General features: G+C 44.7%; 1 protein-coding gene across 2 annotated transcripts in view; it reads left to right on the forward strand.

Annotated features, from left to right (window-relative positions):
• dennd4a (DENN/MADD domain containing 4A) overlaps positions 1-18,633 on the forward strand; it is a 38,340-nt gene extending 19,707 nt beyond the window's left edge. For both annotated transcript variants that reach the window (XM_080762577.1, XM_080762578.1), the window contains 16 exons: positions 2,216-2,349; positions 3,005-3,137; positions 3,487-3,693; positions 4,649-4,777; positions 5,258-5,402; positions 5,820-5,942; positions 6,559-6,669; positions 7,445-8,307; positions 9,536-9,752; positions 9,999-10,090; positions 12,803-12,978; positions 13,454-13,856; positions 14,450-14,558; positions 14,908-15,070; positions 15,210-15,274; positions 15,473-18,633. In XM_080762577.1, coding sequence (XP_080618703.1) covers positions 2,216-2,349; positions 3,005-3,137; positions 3,487-3,693; positions 4,649-4,777; positions 5,258-5,402; positions 5,820-5,942; positions 6,559-6,669; positions 7,445-8,307; positions 9,536-9,752; positions 9,999-10,090; positions 12,803-12,978; positions 13,454-13,856; positions 14,450-14,558; positions 14,908-15,070; positions 15,210-15,274; positions 15,473-15,609 — 3,207 coding nt within the window. In that variant the 3' untranslated portion in view covers positions 15,610-18,633. The remainder of the gene's footprint in view (positions 1-2,215; positions 2,350-3,004; positions 3,138-3,486; positions 3,694-4,648; positions 4,778-5,257; positions 5,403-5,819; positions 5,943-6,558; positions 6,670-7,444; positions 8,308-9,535; positions 9,753-9,998; positions 10,091-12,802; positions 12,979-13,453; positions 13,857-14,449; positions 14,559-14,907; positions 15,071-15,209; positions 15,275-15,472) is intronic.
• The last annotated feature ends 696 nt before the right edge of the window (positions 18,634-19,329 follow it).

A 19,329-nucleotide genomic window follows, 5' to 3' on the forward strand; every position in this document is an offset into this window, starting at 1 on the left:
GCGCAGGGACGGAATGGAATGGTGCATGTGCGTGCACGCTGTCACCAGACTTTCCAAGACACACCAAGTACCCAGTGGTCTAGGTTTACTGCCCCCCCCCCCTTTGCATAACAACACGACAGCTTTAACTGTTTATACCTGAGCGCACGTAGCCTATACGGTAAGCATGCACACCTACAGTAGGCTATGGCTCCAGGCTACTGCTGCTGTGTGGTGTTCTGCACACAAGAAGAATGCCTCCTCCATCAAAGAACAGATTCATTCGTCCAAAGCAAACGTTTTAGTTTTGCTAGTGTGCAGTAAAGATGTTTGTCTGACTATTTAAATCTACTTTTGTGTTTGTGTCTAAAACTCTCACACACTATTTAACAATAGGCTTGGGCTAGCCTATATCAGCTGTTGTGTGTATTCCGCGATGCGCACATGCACGTGCGTGCGTGTGCATGTGCACGTGACATCATAAAAACGCTGTGGTGCCAGTAAAAAAACACCATGACACCACTGCCCCCAACTCCAAAAGCTCTGATCCTACAGTATATGACTCAGCTGTACTGTGTGTGCGTGCGTGTGTGCGTGCATGCGTGCGTGTGATGAATAAATCATGGACAGAGACAGTGAAGTTGAGAGTACCTGAGAGGTCTTGTAGGCTAGGCTGAGCATTAGGCGTCCCTGTGTGTTAGCGATCTTGGTGTGCGTTATTGAATCAAGGGCCATTAGAGTCAACTGTGCTGAGAGTGAGACGCTATGCAGTCTGCTTGTAGACGCTGAGGTGGCTCAAAGTCTGTGAAATGAATTATTTGTGCTTGCCATTACATATTTCCCCTGTGTTTGTTTCCTTGTCTGCCTCTCCAACAACCTTTTCTTTATTTAATCTGTAGAGCAGTCGATGAGAAAGTCTAGCGCAATCCAAGTTAACTACACTTTCAATGTTGCAATTGTTCGCATGTTGTAAACTGTTGCCATCAATATCGTATGCATTCAGTCTCGTTTACAGCTGTGTAATGCCTTTGGAGGGAAAAAAGCTTTTCACAGCTTGTAAGCCTTGCTGTTGTCCATCGACAGAAACAGCAAAACAATCCTTGAATGAGTCTTTGCTAGCAAACTTGTGCAATCAGGAAGTCACACTGAGGCATATCCTTATCTGATGATCCATCAGAGATCCTGTATGAATGGTTATTGTGTTTGTTATTGAGAAGTGAAAGTATTGATTCATTCATTGTTGAACTTGAAGATAATAACAGTGTGATTGAGAAATATCTCTTAGGAAGGAAAAACAACGCAAAAGGAGAATAGAATCAGGGACAGGGAGGTCAGTGAGAGATACCGGTAGTCAAGTGAATCATCCACTTGACTGAGTGGAACACATCCTGTGCGAACAAGCATGCAATCTTGTGAGAATTTTTGTAGAGCTAATGTTTGAGTGGAATTCCTTATAAAAAGGAGCTATGTTCCCTTAGCCTGGCTAATAAGTCAGACGTGAATCAGCCGTTGGCAAAACAAAATCACCTGCCGGCGGACGACAGTGTGATATTGGTCTGGCTTATTAGCCAGGCTAATGTTCCCTTGCATGCACATAACAGACATACCGGTATGAGACTTGCATCTCTTTACTGATGTGCAGATGAGGTATGACCTCACTTTAGTGAAAGATCTTATTTGTTGCTGTTTCTCCTGTATATAATGTGGGCACGGTGCAGTGGGTGTCCCTCCACACGAGGCTAATGATAATGACCAGCTCACAGTGATGTTGTTAAGTGCGGTGGTTCGGTGCAGAGGCAGACTCGCAGCCAGAGCTGTACTGGCTGTACTGTACATTGTAATGGTGTCATGTTCCCAAAGCAACATGATTTTATGCAATTACATCCAGGTCAGTGGAGCCTGGATTATTAATTTAGTCCCTGGAAAGGCTAGCGAGGAGAGTGTGGATCAGCTTCTCCGCCTTCACACTTGACCTTTAGATAAGTGGAAGTGGGGCACATAGGGCCATAATCCTGATATTGATCTCTAGTCATTGCTGACATCTGTTTGACTGCGGCTGACTCTCATATCTGTACAGTATGCTGTGCTGTCAGTGAGCTCCATATGCACATCCATCGTTCCCCACCAGCTTTAGCGACTCTTGTATCCCACTGGGTTGTTTGGATTTGAGATCGTTGAGCCGACAATAATAGAAAGCAGAGCCCAGATCAATGAGTTTGTGTCGTCTCTTCCCCAGATGGACAGCGAGAGGCCAGAGGACACCAGACTGATTGAGCTGGATGAGTCCCATCGCAGTGAGCACACAGTCTACATCAATCCCCCAGAGCTACCACTTTTGCCTCAGGGAGAGGAGCACCCTCTGTGTTACAGGTACCGTACTGCACCCGTAGCTCACACTGCAAAGTACTGGGAGTCAATGGCCCGGTTTCCCAAACGCATATGGTGTAAGACTTGTGCTGCACATGCTCCGATGCTCCTCTAGGCCGCACAGAGAAGCCTGTGAACATAGACATTCCGTGCAGGCCTCAGGCCTGGTATGGATATCGGCCATATCAATCTGAGAGAGAAATTCAGGGTGAAATTGACAGTGGACATACTCTTGCTTTCACTTCTCTGTCCGGCTCACATACAGTACGCACAGTCACACACACACACACACACACACACACACACACACACACACACACACACACACACACACACACACACACACACACACACACACACACACACACACACACACACTGCCAGAGTACATCACAGTGCCTGCCGAGGGCACACAATGCCTCTCCTGAGGGACAGACTAAGCTTAAATTGCCTCTATTGTTAAAGGATTTGTCACCACCACAGTACGTCTTTGTGATTATTTTCAAAGGAAAGACATCAGCTCTCAGATTCTACATGTCTGCGCTCCAATCCATCTTCCTTCGTGTCTTACGCCTAGTGTCGTTGTGGAGATAAAGTGCATTTGATGTCTATTTCGGTACTTGTCAGAGTATGTGAGAGTCTTTGTGTCTTCTTCCAGCTATTCTGGTTTCCCTGTGCTGAATGCTAAGCTTCTGGAGCCACTGGAGGGGCCCAATCCCCCGACAGCCAGCATGGCCTCACGCCATAGCAGCCCCGCCAGTCCCACAGCTATCTTCAGGCGCTCCAAACAGGTCAGCCATGCAATCGCTTAGAGCAGCAAATTATGCACATTTCCCAATGCATATGTTTTACTAATTGAAGTGGATATTAAACAATCTGATCCTCTGCAATCTACACAGGGGTGTAGATAATGGGCAATCACCATTAGTTATAGCTTGTATCTGTTTCAGGTTAGGAACTGTAATTTTTATAACGGTGCCTGTTATTTTACACTGTGATTTTCACCCAGCTTCACCCAGCTTCCCAGCTCGATTATTATTATTTTTATTAAAAAAATACCCACATTGTCAGTTGAAGGAAAATAACCCATATGGTACATATTGTACATTTGCTCATATATTTTCTCTTCGTGCTTGTCAGGAGATCAGATCAGCTCAGCGGATGGCCAAAACGTACTCCTCCATGCCTCAGATGTGGTCGAAGTGTCTACTGCGTCACTGCTTTGGCCTCTGGTTCATCTGCCTGCCAACGTACGTCAGCGCCTGTCACTCTAAGGTGCGCGCTTTGCGAATGGCCTATGACGTGCTGAGGAAGATGCAGGAGAAGAGGCTTCAGGCTCCTGATGAGGTAGGAAGCCGCTAACTTCACCGTAGGCCAGTGATTCACAACCGTTTTCATTTCAAGGACCCCCAGTTTCATATGCTATAGTGTAGCATAAATTTTGGTCTACACTGTAAAATCCTCAGTGTTCATTTAACTCTGAGTGTACATTGTACAATGTACACGCTATGAGTTACAGACCTATAAGGGTTCGTTTGGTTCCTAACTATCAATCATTTAGATCAGGACCCCTGTAACCCCCTCAGGAATAATGTTGTAGAACAAGGCTTTTCAACAGGTTGTCTGTGGACCACTGGTGGTCCGTGAAGGTATTGCATGTGGTCCCTGACCATTCATTTAGTTATGTAGGATACAATGAAAAACTCTTAGCACTAGGTGAGAAACAGTGAACTGAATGACCTAGTTAGTAACTTAGTCATTTACTGACAAGTCGGAGACCAAGAAATTAAACAGAAAAAGGGAGTTTGAATCTCAATTAAGAGGGGGGAGTGCACACGATTGTCTGGTTGAGTCATTATTATTATTAGGAAATTACGTGGACCATTCGTTGAGAAACATTGGGATGCATACACATGGGATGCATAGCAAGTGTTACAAAAGCACTGATCTTGGCCCATATCCCCACCCACCCAACACAACCGTGGTCCCCAAGTTGATTCTAAGTCAGGGTGGTGGTGGTGGTCCCTCGTTCACAATCAGTTGAGAAAACCCCTGTTTCATTTCCCCCAGTTTGTATTATACAGTGGGCTCAGTGACCTGGACGTCTGGGATTTATGTTAATTTTGTTAATACTTGTGTGGCATGTAATCCCATGTGGGGTGGGCCTTTTAGAAACGACCGTATTCCACAACAGTCAATTACAATTACCTTTCATTAACTCACTATAGAATTCATTCCGATGGATACAGTAATAGTGTGCATTAATAGTGTTAATAATTCTGGCATTTTCCACTGGTTCAAGGTGTGCTACCGCGTGCTGATGCAGTTGTGTGGCCAGTATGGCCAGCCTGTGCTGGCTGTCAGGGTGCTGTTTGAGATGAAGAAGGCTGGAGTCCACCCCAACGCCATCACTTATGGCTACTACAACAGGGTGAGTACCACCGGCACCATGACAAGAAATATCATGTTGTTGTTGTCTGGCACAAACCTCCTATTTAAGGGGTTTTCAACCCTATTCACATGAGCCATGGACCACTGAGATTTAGCCTCTCAACGATAACATTTTGTTATCGTTGATGCTGGTACCATTAGGAGAGATTACAGGCATATGATCAAAATAAAAAATATTTTACATTCTTTAATTGTGTAGATTATTTGTAAATTAAGCAATGCAGATGTTTGATAGCTCATAGATAGTGCTCTCCCCATGGTGGCAGAGGGTGTGTAGACAAACCCACAAAATCTTGGGATAAAGAAATATATATATAAAAAATAGTAACAGTTTTGGACATTTTCCATCCAAAGGAAACTATATAAACAAATCAAGCTACGATATTAGTTTAGCACTTGTAGCAATAGCACACTACCGTTTGTGTGTGTAGTCTCTCATGACCTGATTCTCCCACTGAAGGCAGTGTTGGAGAGCACCTGGCCCTCCAGCACCAGAGGAGGCTACTTTCTGTGGGGAAAGCTGAGGAATGTGCTCTTAGGCGTGGTCCAGTTCAAACAAGTGGGCAGGAAACCGCAGCCGCCACTCAGAGATCCTCAGCTCTCAGGTATGGACCCCCATGGCAGTGTTGAGACGACCCACAGCCACTAACACACAAAGCACTAGAATAGGACAAATGAGTTGAATATAACAATCCCAAGTGCGCTGGAAACCATTTAACTTTTTTTTTGTCAACACAGCTCAAAAATGAATAAGTTGTTTAAGGTTGCATGAAGTTCAGCCTTTTTCTGAGTAACAGCTTTTCTTCTTTCCCTTACCTAATGAATAAATAATACTTTAATTAAAAAAAAGAATGATGTCCTCTGCCGCTGTATAAATGAGTAGTAATCTGAATCTGAGTTGATTAGGGACGTCTCTACTACCAACCTCCCTCCCTTGTCTCAGGTGCCCTTATGTCTCGGGGTCCGGGGACATACCACCTTGTGAATTAACATGGCCTCTATTCTCGGTTAACCTCCCTCAGATGGCAGTGACCTCGACACGGTCAGCCACGGCAGTCTGGACAGCACTAATGACTCTGCCGAGCGCACCTCCATCGACGCCGACTTCACCAAAATTGACTCCAGCGACGACAGATCAAGCACAGGTAGAAAGCATACATCCAACACGCACTCACGCACGCACGCACGCACACACGCACTCACGCGCACGCACGCACGCATGCACGCACTCACGTGCACGCATGCACGCACGCACGCACGCACGCACGCACGCACGCACGCACACACGCGCACGCACGCACGCACGCACTCACGCGCATGCACGCACGCACGCACGCATGCACGCACGCACGCACACACGCACGCACTCACGCGCACGCACGCACGCACGCACTCACGCGCATGCACGCACGCACGCACGCACGCACACACGCACGCACGCACTCACGCGCACGCACGCACGCGCGCGCGCACGCACGCACTCACGTGCACGCATGCACGCACGCACGCACACACACACACACACACACACACACACACACGTGTAAGTGTGTGTATATATATATATACACACACTATATTTCATTTAAACTTATGTTCAATTTATTTGATGATGTTTGTGTGAATCCTTGTCACAAGGGAACGAATGTAGTTTCTTTGGTTTGCTTTGATCTTTCAAAGAGGAGGGAGGTGTGTCAGTACTCAGTACTGTATCCAGATGTCAAGTATTTGTTTCTGTTTTATTTTTGTTGGTTTCGTTAGGTGGCCAGTCTGACCAAGGCTACGACTCACTGTCCAAAGAGGAGGAGAGGGTGGGAAGCAGAGAGGATGACAGCATGCCATCGGGGGAGGACAAGGGACCAAGAGATTCCAGTAAGTTCTGTCATTTCAATTGTGCTTGTAATCCTTACCCGCTTAATGCTCCCCTCCTCCCTGGGTGGAGATGTGCAGTCGTGTGGTTCAGCCGGCAGAATTAATTTTCTCCCATTTTAGTGCACCTAATATCTCCCTAAGTAGGTGTAATGTATTCCCCAGAATATCCATTTGATGTTATATTTAGATGCATTCGAGATAGGATTTCAGTTTGATGGATCAGACCTGTTACGTAATCAGGTGATTCACTCTCTGACTGAAAGGCTGATTTATATTGCGATGCTGTAATTTCCTGTTAAGGATGACGCCTGACCCAGTTTTAGCTTAGTTCCCCCCCTCTCCCCCTGCGCAATTCATGACATGCCTCGATCGAATTTGAATAATCAGAACTTAAGGTTTCTGTGATTAGAAATGGGTACCCTTATCCTAATGGAACATTGCAACAGAGAGTTTTGGCATTTCTCCATACCTCTGCCAGACTGCAGAGGCCTGGCAGGAGTGTGTTTGTGTGTGTGGGGGGCTGTTGGCATAAACAGAAGTGTTGGTTGTTCCCACACCAATGGCATGTGACTGTTTAGAAACTACAATTTAGTCAAAGGACCCACTTGAAAGAGGCCTCAATCTGTGATTTTTCTATAATGAGTGGATAAATATTTATGCAAGGCACCGTCAGATGAGGCTAAAGTGGATAAACACAGAGATACTCAATTCACAACAAGTTGAATGTAAAACTAGTATAGTGTGTTATAGCCACATTTATGCTTTCTTCCCCCAGGAAGCGGGCTCCATTCCGTCTCTTCATCAAATGATGCAAACCTTCCGTGTGGAGGTCTGCCAAAGAACGAGCGGCCAAAGTCTCTGGACCTGTCAGGCGCACTGGGGCCAGTGAGTTTCAACTCTGCCAAGCCACACCCCCTAGCTGCCACCAGAATGCTAGATGGGGTGGAGGAGGAAGAAGGGATGACAGGGGCTAATGACAGCAGACAGAAAGCCATGGTGGAAAGACGCGTGAGCTGTGCCGTCGGATCAGGGAGGATCGATGGCCGTTTATCAGTGAAGAGGAGTGTCAGCTGTGACGGAGGTGTGACCGGTGTGCGGCGGACGGACATCGAGGCCGGCTTCGACCCCCTCTCGCTAATGGCAGCTGAGACGGAGCAGGTGTGTGGAGCAGACTGTGGTGCAGAGCTGGACGGCGACGGGGCGCCCGCGGCCCGCCGCGATCTGGCCGAGGAAATCGAGATGTACATGAACAACGTGGGTAGCCCCCTGAGGAGCCACGCCCCCGGCTTGCAACGGAACCCCTCCAGCCCAGCGCTGGGCTTTGGCCCCTCTCCCGACACTTCCCCTCGCCCCCCCGCGGTGCTGCAGCGCTCCAACACGCACCTCCCCTTTCCCAACAAAGGCAAGGAGCGCCTCAAGCCCTCGCCGTCTCTCCCTCTGGGTGTCAAAGACAGGGAGAGGCCGTCCTCGCTCGTGTCCCCTGCCTCGCCAACGCCCTCCACCTCATCCTCCTTCTCCTTGGACTCGCTCTTCACGCCAAACATCTTCAAGAGCAGCGTCATATCTGCAGGAAAAGGAGTGGCAGAGAAGGCGAGCCGCCTCTATTCTCGTCTGTCCTCGCAGACTTCACTGACACAGGTATAGCTACAGTAATGCGTGCGTGCCTGCGTGTGTGTGTGTGTGTGTGTATATATATATATAGTAGTTCCATTTAAATCTTGTGTGTGTATTTATCTTCTGGTACTAAATAATTTAGTACCTTTTCATTTCCCCTTGCTGTATTTGTATCCTCCCAAAACAATGTTTTATCTTGTCCTGTGTTATTGTCTCTGCCAGGCCGAAGGCCATGGCTGAGACTATGTTTTCACCTCTGTCTATGTTTTCACCTCTGTCTATCCAAAATGCTCAATTGTCATGAAACTTTCCCACTAATAGGCCAAAGAAGATACTAGCGTATTATTATTTATTTATTTCGGCCTCATGGTAGGAAGATTCCTGTTTTGGCCTATAACTCGAACAGTAGGTCATACAATCAAAATAAAATGTGGATTCCATTACGCAACTCCCCAAATCAGCCAAGCTGAATTTCCAGAGCTTACAGTAAAAGCAAAATGTATTTTACCGCTTACGACGTCTACAGTATATCACTGTGACACACCTGAAGAATATGTGCAGGGCAAGGTTGGAGCCAAAATGACATGAGACTGTCCCTGTCCACCACTATAGCCGAGTCAGTCCAGTCAGTGAAACCGACTGGACTGACCTCATGCTTCCTTCTATGCATGAGGAGTCCAAGCTGCTTCTTTTCACCTGACAGGGGAGAGTTTCCCCGGCCGGACGTAGTGCGTGGAAGGAACACGTTATTCCGACCAACTCCTTTTCCCTCCATCAGGCGCCCCGGCTGGCCAGGGGGAGGTAGTGAGACCAGGATTACTGCATGTTTTTTGTGCAGGTACCTACCCTAGGGGACACAGGGAGAACATGCAAACTCCACACAGAAAGGCCCACAACATCATTTTAACACTCAAAACCTTCCTCCTTAATAACACCTGATGATCATGTTTTAGGCTGGGAAAAAATGGCACTCCAGCTTTAAGGAATTTTCAGATCCCATTCCAAAGTGGCTATGACTATGTTTGTGGGCCCTAGGTAGGCAACCTGGCCTGGCGGAGACACTGTGCTACAAAGAGCACACTTTTCTAGTTTATAAATATTCTCAACACTACCTAACATACTGTATGTGTATGCTGATGTTTGGTCATTGTCTTGCCACTAGTCTATTCTGAGTCCATTCTTGCTCTAGTTTATGTGGAGATGGGTGTGTGCCTCTTCCTCTCTGCCTCCATGCCTGTCCTCCCCCGTATAGGATACCAACTGTGACCAGATCAGTGTGTCGTCGCTGGCGTCAGCAGAGCCAGATTGCGCTTCCCTGCTTGATGCCGACTCTTGTCTGGACCCAGACGGCTTCACGTCCCCGCAGCACAGCGGCGTATGTCGCCTCAGGAGAAGTCCTGCTGGGGGTCGTGCCAACCTGGACAGCCCCACCACCCCCAACACAGTGTTCAGACGAAACTCCTCCAGTGGTACTGTATTAAGCCAAGCAATGACGCACATGCACATGCCCACTGAAGAAAACAAACAAACAAACAAACGATCACGAAAAACATGTACACACATGCCAAGCGCACTGCACAGAAAACCTCCCACTCTTTTCAGGTTGACATCTCTTCTATCATCTTCTGTACACATGTAATGTCTGGTCTTCTATTGAGTCAAATGAGTGTTTGTGGCGGCCATGTCTAATCGCATTCCTCTCACATTGCGCCCAGGTGGTCTGGCACCTGCTTCCAGAACTCCTCACACTCCAGATTCCTCACCCGACATCCTTCGCCTCCATCTGACTCACAATTACTCCATAGAGGTACAGACAAAACTCTAATAAAAATCTCTTCTCCCCTCACAGCTTTTTTCTACTTTTCTACAATAATAATAATTATATAGCACTTTTCTTTGTTATTATTATCAGGGTAGACAATACATTTACAGTATATGCATAGCATAAGATAAGATAAGATCTTTATTTGTCACTGTTTGAAACATGGGGGAAGGGAAAAAAGGACAAGCAAAGAAATTAAGAAACACTTATGGCATAAACTGTTACTTCGTCATAGTCCAGTCCAGTCAAGTCATCTCAATCCATTAATAAATGCACTATGATGCACCATTAAAGGTAGTAAAATACACGAATTAAAAGATAAATAGATAAAATAGTGGGGACCACACAAATCATATGATTAAACAGAGAACAGAGGGATTATAATATACTATTGCACTTGCCCATGGCCTATATTGCACTTACCAGAGATAGCACTTGGTCAGGAAGTCCTTTATCCACAGGCAGAGCTTTGGTTGTATCCCTAGCATCTGCAGTTTGATGACCAGTTTACAGTTTACAGAGAAGTTTACAGAGAGGGCCTTGTGTAGCACTAATGTGACAGCATCATCAGTTGATCTGTTAGCCTTATAGTCAAACTGGTGTTGGCCAGCACCAGTCTCTCAAAACACTTCATAATCACCGGCGTGAGAGCGACCGGCATGTAGTCGTTCCTACAAGTGATGGCTGAGTGGGGACATGAATGATAGTAGTGGCTTTTCTCTTGTTACACTGCTATCCGTTGCAGAGCACCGGGCCGCTGCGTCTACACGCGCCGCCATCACACGCCACATGTTCATGTTCCACATTCCGCATAGCATCATACTTTACAATACATATACTATATTTCACATTTCCTCCCTAGTGAGACAGCAGCAATAAAATGAGAATAATAAAAAAGTTAAAAGCAAACATCCAAACAAATAATGAAAGACAACGAAAAGAAAAGAAAGAGGAAAGACTGGGGAGATGTACATGAGTAGTACACACACAGGCCTGTGGTGCAGTCGTTCTGCCACCAGCACAAGGAATCAGTGTCACGATACGTGACGTTTTCTGTTGTGCTTTTGTTTTGTAGTATTTTTGGTCCCTTGGTTTCCTTTGTTGCTTTTGTTACCTGTGTTGTCTCACCAGTACCCTGATTACCCCAGTGTTTCCACCTTGTCTTGTTAGTATTTTAGCCAATCATTGTGTTGATTATCTGTTGAGTTCACCTGTGTCTTTGTGTTTTATACTCCCCTGGTTTTTCATTTCCTTTGTCAGATCATTGTTGTATGTTAAGTGTGATGTTGCCTTGTATCCTGCATTTTGGAATAAACCCTCTAGAATTTAGACTTCTCTGCGGCTTCCTGTTCTGCACTTGGGTCCTACCCAGGGGGGCAGTCAGACCATAGACTGTAAAAAATATGGACAAAGCGTTCCCCGGGTCTAACATCAACGTAAAATGAAGCCTGTCAGTCCTTGAATTGTAAGTCGCCATCTTTCTAGATCCGTTTGGGCCCAGCTGAGCCATTGGCTGGGCAACGAGGCGGGACTTCCCCCCCCCCTTCTTCTTCGTTGGTTTTTATTTTGACTCGAGTGGGGGGATCCCGTTCATAGACTGTAACGGTAGCCAAGCCCCTCAGAACATACGCAACTTTATGGTAATTATTTTAATAAATGGGACCATAATTTTCCAAAAAGAATATGACATTAGAAATGAGACTTTAAACTAGTGACTGGAAGCAGAAAGTATTCATGACCATGTTTATTAAGGTAATACAGTCTAGCTGAAGTTGGGCCCAAATACATGGACTTTTATGGGGCTATGGGTTTTTTTTGGGCCCAATGACAGTGCCACAACAGGCCATTATATGAACTTTCAGGAAATCCCGATTTCCTTGTGGCTTCACAAAATATCTGTCTGACTGCCCCCCTGAGTCAGACAGATATTTCGTGAAGCCACTAAGGAATTCGGGACTTCCTGAAAGTTCATATAATGGCCTGTTGTGGCGAATCTAAATCAGAATCAGCTTTATTGTCACATCACAGTTTTACAAGTAAACGAAGTGGGTGAAATTTTGTTTTTGTGCATAGTTCCCAGCGTGTCATTTTTCCAAGAAAAACTAGAAGGGGAAGAAGATAGAGAGAGAGAGGGGTGGGGGTTAAGGAGATCCAGGCAGGAAAGAAGAAAGTTTGAAATGAGAGTTTTTACCACAAAAAGTAAAGTAAAGGGTTCAGATAATTTAGAAGCTTGTTTCACAAACGGCACAGCCATAGGGTCTTGTGACCGACTAGTCACCACCCAGGGCCTGGAAGAAAACGACACAGGGCAGCTTTCTTAAGTTTGTAGCTTTATTCCTCCAAGTCAAGGGAATAACAATTTGAAAGCGTCACAATATTACACAGGAAAGCAGATGGCTCTCCACTGTCCGAACATGTGCGCAGCCACGCCCAGCTCTGAGTCCAGTTATAGTTTGACTCAGGCCAGGTGTGACTGCTTAAATCAGTCATCCTCCATCTCACATACCACCTCGTTAAGCTGAGGCTGGGGCCGAAACCTACTCACCGGACACCGGACTCTGACTCTGACATACATGTAGGGTTACCATTCGTGAATCGTGACATAAACAATGCCTAAAATAATAAAACCCCTCAAACAACATTGTCCCACACACCTCCCCAATGTCCAATCTCTTCTGTGGTGGCTCACATATGCAGGTGCTGATGTCCAGCTGCTCGCTCTGCAAGACGTGTGACTGTCTGGTGTACGATGAGGAGATCATGGCAGGCTGGACGGCCAACGACTCCAACCTCAACAGCACCTGTCCCTTCTGTGGCACGCCGTTCGTCCCCTGCCTCAACGTCGACATCACAGACCTGAGATCAGTCGGCAGGTCGGTGGCGAGACACAAATCAGCCAGAAGACAGACAGACATGCATGCGCGCGCGCACGCACACACACACACACACACACACACACACACACACAAAGAAGGCAAATGTATTCTGTATACTGTACTATTATTAATATTGTTGTGGGCTCAAGTAGTGATAATCATTACTATTATTATTATTATGCACAAGCGCCTGCTAAATTCACGCGTAAACACATGAACCTACAATAGTTACATTCACGTATATAATTCCAACAGCATTCGACATCAATGTGAGGTTTAATGGCATCCATGTCAATAATGGGCATAACAGCCATGCAGGGCAGGCTGCCAGCCGGTTTAGCTGGGATTAGCAGTTATTTGCCAACTAGCTGGCATGCTGCGCTCCAGCACGTGCAGACACAAAACACAGACAGACATGCAACATCTTGAACCTCTTTAATCACATAGACACTGTGTCTGTGTCTGCCCTCAGGACCTGCAGGGACAGTAATCCAGAGGAGGGCACGCCCGTGTCACACAATCCCCAGGCTAAACCATCTGCAGTGTTCTCTGCAACCCGCCCACGCACGCCTCCCTCGTCACCCACCGACCTGCAGGGCTGTGGGAGTGCCGGCTCGGCTCCACCAGTCTCTGCTTCCGTCATGTCGGCCTCGAGTCCGGCGGTGACGGTACCCTACCTGAGCCCAGTGGTGCTGTGGAAGGAGCTGGAGAGCCTGCTGGTGAACGAGGGGGACCAGGCCCTGTCGTGCCCCAGCGTCGTGGACCAGCACCCCATCGTCTTCTGGAACCTGGTGTGGTACTTCCGAAGGCTGGAGCTGCCCAGCAACCTGCCCGCCCTCATCCTTGCCTCACAGCACTGCAGCCATGGGGGCCAGGTATAAGCACACAGCTTTACACTGTTCAATTTGTAAACCGACAAACATCATGACTCATATTACTATTGCAGGTCAATGTGGAACATACTGTACACTCAGCCAGCAGACAAATACCCAGTATTAGGAGTACCCAATTAAAACGGTTTAAGTGCCATAAACGTTAAGACGAGCTGAATCCAATTAAGCACTGATTGCCATGGACGATTTTTTTATTTTATTTTTTTATCCATATTTTGAAAATTCCTCTAATCTGGTGTACAGGTGATGACATGCACCTTACATGCATAATAGAATTACATTTTCTTTCTTTTTTTATAATGAGCGAATTGGCAACCAAAGCCTAAACTGGTGACCACCAGGTGGCGCTTAAAACCTCAGCTTATCCAGCCTTGATTTAAATGAGAGAGTATTTAATTTAAGTATCTTTTTTTCTCAAACTTCTTAATATCAAGCTGACTGACCAGTGACCACTTTCTGTCACTATGGCGTATAGCACACAGTGCTTGGCCCCTGGTATCGATGCTTCCAGCTATATTTTGCATTCTTTCCTGACACGTAGTTGTGTATCTATCTCCCTTTTCTACTTTTCCAAGAGCGTAACTTCAGAAGACAGCAAGCATGTGCTGGTGAGGATAATGTGGGACAACCTGAAGTTGCACCAAGACCAAGTTCAACCCTGCTACGTGCTGTGGAACGCTCATTGTGAGTCACTGATGTATTCAGACTTCTGTGTTGCAAAGCTTCGATCTTTCAAAAAAAGAAAATGGAATCACACCCAGGAATCCTTAACATAATGTTGTTATACATGTTGCATCAGGCCTGCACTCTTAAACTAAAAAGAGAACTGTATATCATGCATTATTCAACACAGGACTGCCAGCAACGTTTCTCTCCCTCCCTCCTCTGACATAGATGCAGTAGATGCATAGTGAGTGATGGAGATGAAAGAGCCTTTGTTCTGAATGACATACCTCTTACCATCTCTCTCGCTCTCTCTCTCTCTCTCTCTCTCTCTCTCTCTCTGCCTCTTTCTGTGTCTCTCTCCCTGTAGGTGCTAACTCCCTGGTACGCTCGGGGCTGTGCGAGGAGGGCCAGCTTTTCACAGTGGAACTCCTGCAGGGCTTTGTGAGGAGCGTCCAGAAGAGTGACATCTACCAGCCCATAAGTCAAGTCATCCAGACCCTGGGACCCGAGCTTGGCTTCAGGAGACAGCGGTAACGAGTTTGAGATTTCAATTAAGCTTGACCAAATTATATGGCACGAAGATATGTAATTTTTGTGTCAAAAGATTGTACAATATAAATGAAGACCATGGCGAAACTCTACTTTCTTATCTCCCCTTCTTGCCTTTAGGAGCTTGTACAGAGATATACTTTTCCTTGCACTGATGGCTTTGGGGAGGAGCAATATTAATATTGGTGAGTTGAAAAGCAAGCAAAGTCTTTTAGAAACCACGGTTGGATGGGCTTTCATTTTTTGTCATCATGGCTACACTACTGCATCCATTTCATAATGTTGTTTGCAAGTCCCCTGATTATGCTGTGTGTAACAATACAGAATTACATTGAAACTTACTAGCAACATCTAACTGCTGGCATACTCTCATATCCCTACAGATGCGTTTGACCGTGAGTACAAGATGGCGTACGACCGCCTCACACCTAGCCAGGTCAAGTTGACACACAACTGTGACCGCCCCCCCGGAGCGGGGGTCATGGAGTGCAGGAGGACATTTGGGGAGCTGAGTCTGTGAATGAATCCTTTATCCCTTCTCTACTCCACCTAAACCTCATCACATCCCACCCTCAACAACCACCTTAACTGCTGCTGCTGACACACAAAGTCTGTGTTTGCTGTTTTTGACTGCTTTATAGACTAACACGACCAGCCTACCTAAACTACTGTAGACGGAGCCCATTCTAAAGCACACTGAGGGAAAGCGACGCACACACCGTTAGGACTCAGAGGTATGGTGGGACAGGCCTTGTGTTTGTATCTAGAGAACAACCCTCTGCGTTTTTCTGTATGATATGTCTCTAGTAAATGTACAGTTATTACACAATCTATTTTATGATTCAGTTAAAGCTGTGAGTGACAGAGTGAGTAAAACACAGTTATCACACGGTGATGTCATCTGAATACAGCAGTGGTGACGTCCAGGTGACCATTGTTAGTAGAGCAGTTGATTGTGTACAGAATTCACTCGCTTTAAGATATGTCCATGTTTTACACAGCACTTTGACAAGGTGACCTCTAGGCAGTTTTTGGCACTTATTATTACATTGAGGTATACTGGGGTTCAATCAAGCACAGCATTTTGTCAGCCGCTGCAGACAGTAGTGGAGACTGGCTGATCCATAGACAAAGAAAAAATCGATGTACAAATAAATGGACAGAAATGGATTCTGGACACACCTGTATGGTGCGGGGACGACATGCAACAAAAAGTCTAGCTCGCGTCGGATTCAAACCTGTACCAGTGACGGAAAGGACTATAGCCTTTTTTATGTGGTACACGCTTATTACCTGATAAACAACCGGGGCACCCTTTCTTCAGATATGTTTTGGGGCATTTATTTCCATTGTGGGATATCACTTGTACATGCAGTAAATAATGACAGTGATGTTGTCCTCAGCAGTGTCCTGTAAAGCTGGCACACATGCCAGAAGGAACTAAAAAAGGGTAAAACTATGAAGGCGGTCTAACCGTGTGATTCTCCTTGATTTGAAAAAAAAAGAAAAAGAATACTCAGTTAAACAATGTGCACAACATAGATTGTTTTTGTTTAGTTTTTTGTACAAACCATGAATTGATGAGCCAAAATAACTTGCCCAAAAGGAAGTTACAAGGTATTAATGTTATTGCTATGATTTGACAACTTTTTTTCTTCTTCTTTTTTAAAGCTCTTTTATAAAATGATGGATGTTGTAGCAGGTGTGTTGTAAGGGACCACTGTGGATAGATTTCCTCGTAAACAGAACAATCATACCAATGGCAGATACGTCGGAACTCGAAGTGAAGATTCATGTTTTGTATGTTTGTTTAATCAACACAGTATTTTCATAAAGAAATTCATTTATTGACAGGTTGGGACAAGACAAGATGTACTGTAGGCCTACAGGGTATTTGATACTTTCTTTAATATCTTTGTTGTACAGTGTAAATTTCCATTGAACCCACAAACCTAGTTCACCAACAGTTTACCACAGAATATTACATATTACAAATGTCACATTATAAAACTCATTACTCAAAGTGTTTATCACAAGCAATTATTCACTTTAAATTGATACGTGTTAAGACACAGATGTTTTTTTTGCACTAAGGACATGAAGTAATTCTTAAGTCGTTTTTTGTTTTGTTTTTATCAAGGGTGCTAAATTGAACAACAGCTTTGACCTGCCCAGGGGTTGGCATTATGGAAATGTAGAACTGAGTTTAATGTTTCAGAAGTTTGCCCTCTACTGCTAGGTCAGTGTATTTTTTGGCCTTTTAATTTCATATTTGATTGATATTAACTGAAATTCAGCAAACGGGCTGAACGAGAATTCAGTATGCAGTAGGCTACCGAAGCGCACTCTTGTTTTAAATTAATTATGTTTAGAACTACATCAACTAAAATGGAATGGGGTGACATTTTAGTTTTATATACCTATTTCATTTATCTTTTTTTTTTTTTAATTCAAATGGCCAAGAAATACACGGCCAAGAAGAAATAACTGATCCTGCCTGTATACAATGTTCATTATGTTATGCAGTTCACACATTATTAATGAACAACATGATGGGTATTTAAGGTATTACATACTGTAGGCGGTGTGCTTCAAAATATCTCTTGTCAAATTGTCAGTGGTGGAAGAAATACTCTTACAGGTCAAATTATTTTTTAGTAAAAAGTTTTACTTGAATAAAATTGCAAAAATAATGGCATCTGAAATATACTTAAAGTACCAAAAGTAAAAGTTATTATGAATGTCCCATTTCACAATTTATTTTCAAAGATGTGTTAAAAATTGTCAACCGTAACAGTCAAACGTATTCGAAAATAGCCGATCAAAGGTATAAAATGGGGCTTAATTTGTTATTGTATGTTTTGTAATAATACATCTACAAATTCACTTGTAACTGAAGTTTACTATATTTGCCTCTTAGATGTAGTGGAATAGAAGGATTGGTAAAATGGACATCTCTGCTGTCGGGAAGAAACCACTTAACTCCAAAATGTTAGTTTTTCAGGAAATGAAGAAGAAAACAAAGCTTAGTGTTGTGACTTTTTATATTGTCAATTACTTCCATGAGAGGGGGAGATGTGGTGGAGTTTGTTCCTGAAGCTAAAACAGCTAACTAGCAGAGAACAGCTAACTAGCTGTTTTAGCAGACAGTTTGAGGGACAAATGTAGTTAAGAGGTTTAGTCCGAAGCGCTTTTTACTACTTTTCTTTTTTTCCCCAAAACAACACACAGACATAAAGGGTGTTCAATAGCATTGATTTATGCAAAAACAAAAATCAAAAACCAAAAAAATTGAGTTAGGTGGTTTCCTCCCGAAAGCAACGAAATATACTTGTACATACATTCCACCACTGCAAATTGCATTTTGTGATGTGACCACCGACTTGTAACCAACCGCTACGACACACTGACCAAAACATTATTTGATGTTGTTTACACCCATAGTCAATTTCCACAATGTTCTGGACTATGTATTATTTATGCTTTGTAACATGGATACTAATTTGTATCATTTTTACATAAAATAAATTAGTTTTCTGCCTGACTTGATCTAGAGATTGTTTTTAATTATGAACATACACACTTATTCTATGGAAGTTCATTGTCTAACGGTTCTCATTCATCTAATACGGTAAGCCTTTTTGTTATGCTAGACTGAATATTAAAATAAACAATAACAGAACGGACGTATTTATATACAGAATTCACAATTATTAGAATTGATCAAATCCATAGAAATATGCAGTTATAACCTGCACATCCATAAGATAACCCTCATTTTATAAACCAATGAAGGAATGCTGTGTACTACTTCATCGCCCTACAAATACAACTGTCACATTTGGATTACAGTACATTCACTTATTAAAAAATCACACCCGTGTGAACTGAGTGGTGCAACTCCCCCCCCCCCCCCCCCCCCCCCCACCACCTCTCTCTCTCTCTCTCATTGGCAGGCAACAGAGCAGCACTATCCCTCTCTCTGTTTCTGGCGCCCCCTACTGGTACTAATAGTCATATACTGGTGCTCATTAACCAGTAGGTGAACACAGTGAACAACACATGCACACGTACATTGCTGTTCCTTGGAGTGGTTGCACCACTCAAAAAAACTAAACAATGGTGGTGCATGTCCATTGAAAGCTGCCATTTTGACTAACAGTGCATGATGAGAAGTATAGCAGGACAGGTTACTGTGTGTGTGCGTGTGTGTGTGTGTGTGTGTGTGTGTGTGTGTGTG

This window comes from Protomyctophum bolini (genome assembly GCF_963924005.1).
Source record: "Protomyctophum bolini genome assembly, chromosome: 4".
Taxonomy (NCBI): domain Eukaryota; kingdom Metazoa; phylum Chordata; class Actinopteri; order Myctophiformes; family Myctophidae; genus Protomyctophum; species Protomyctophum bolini.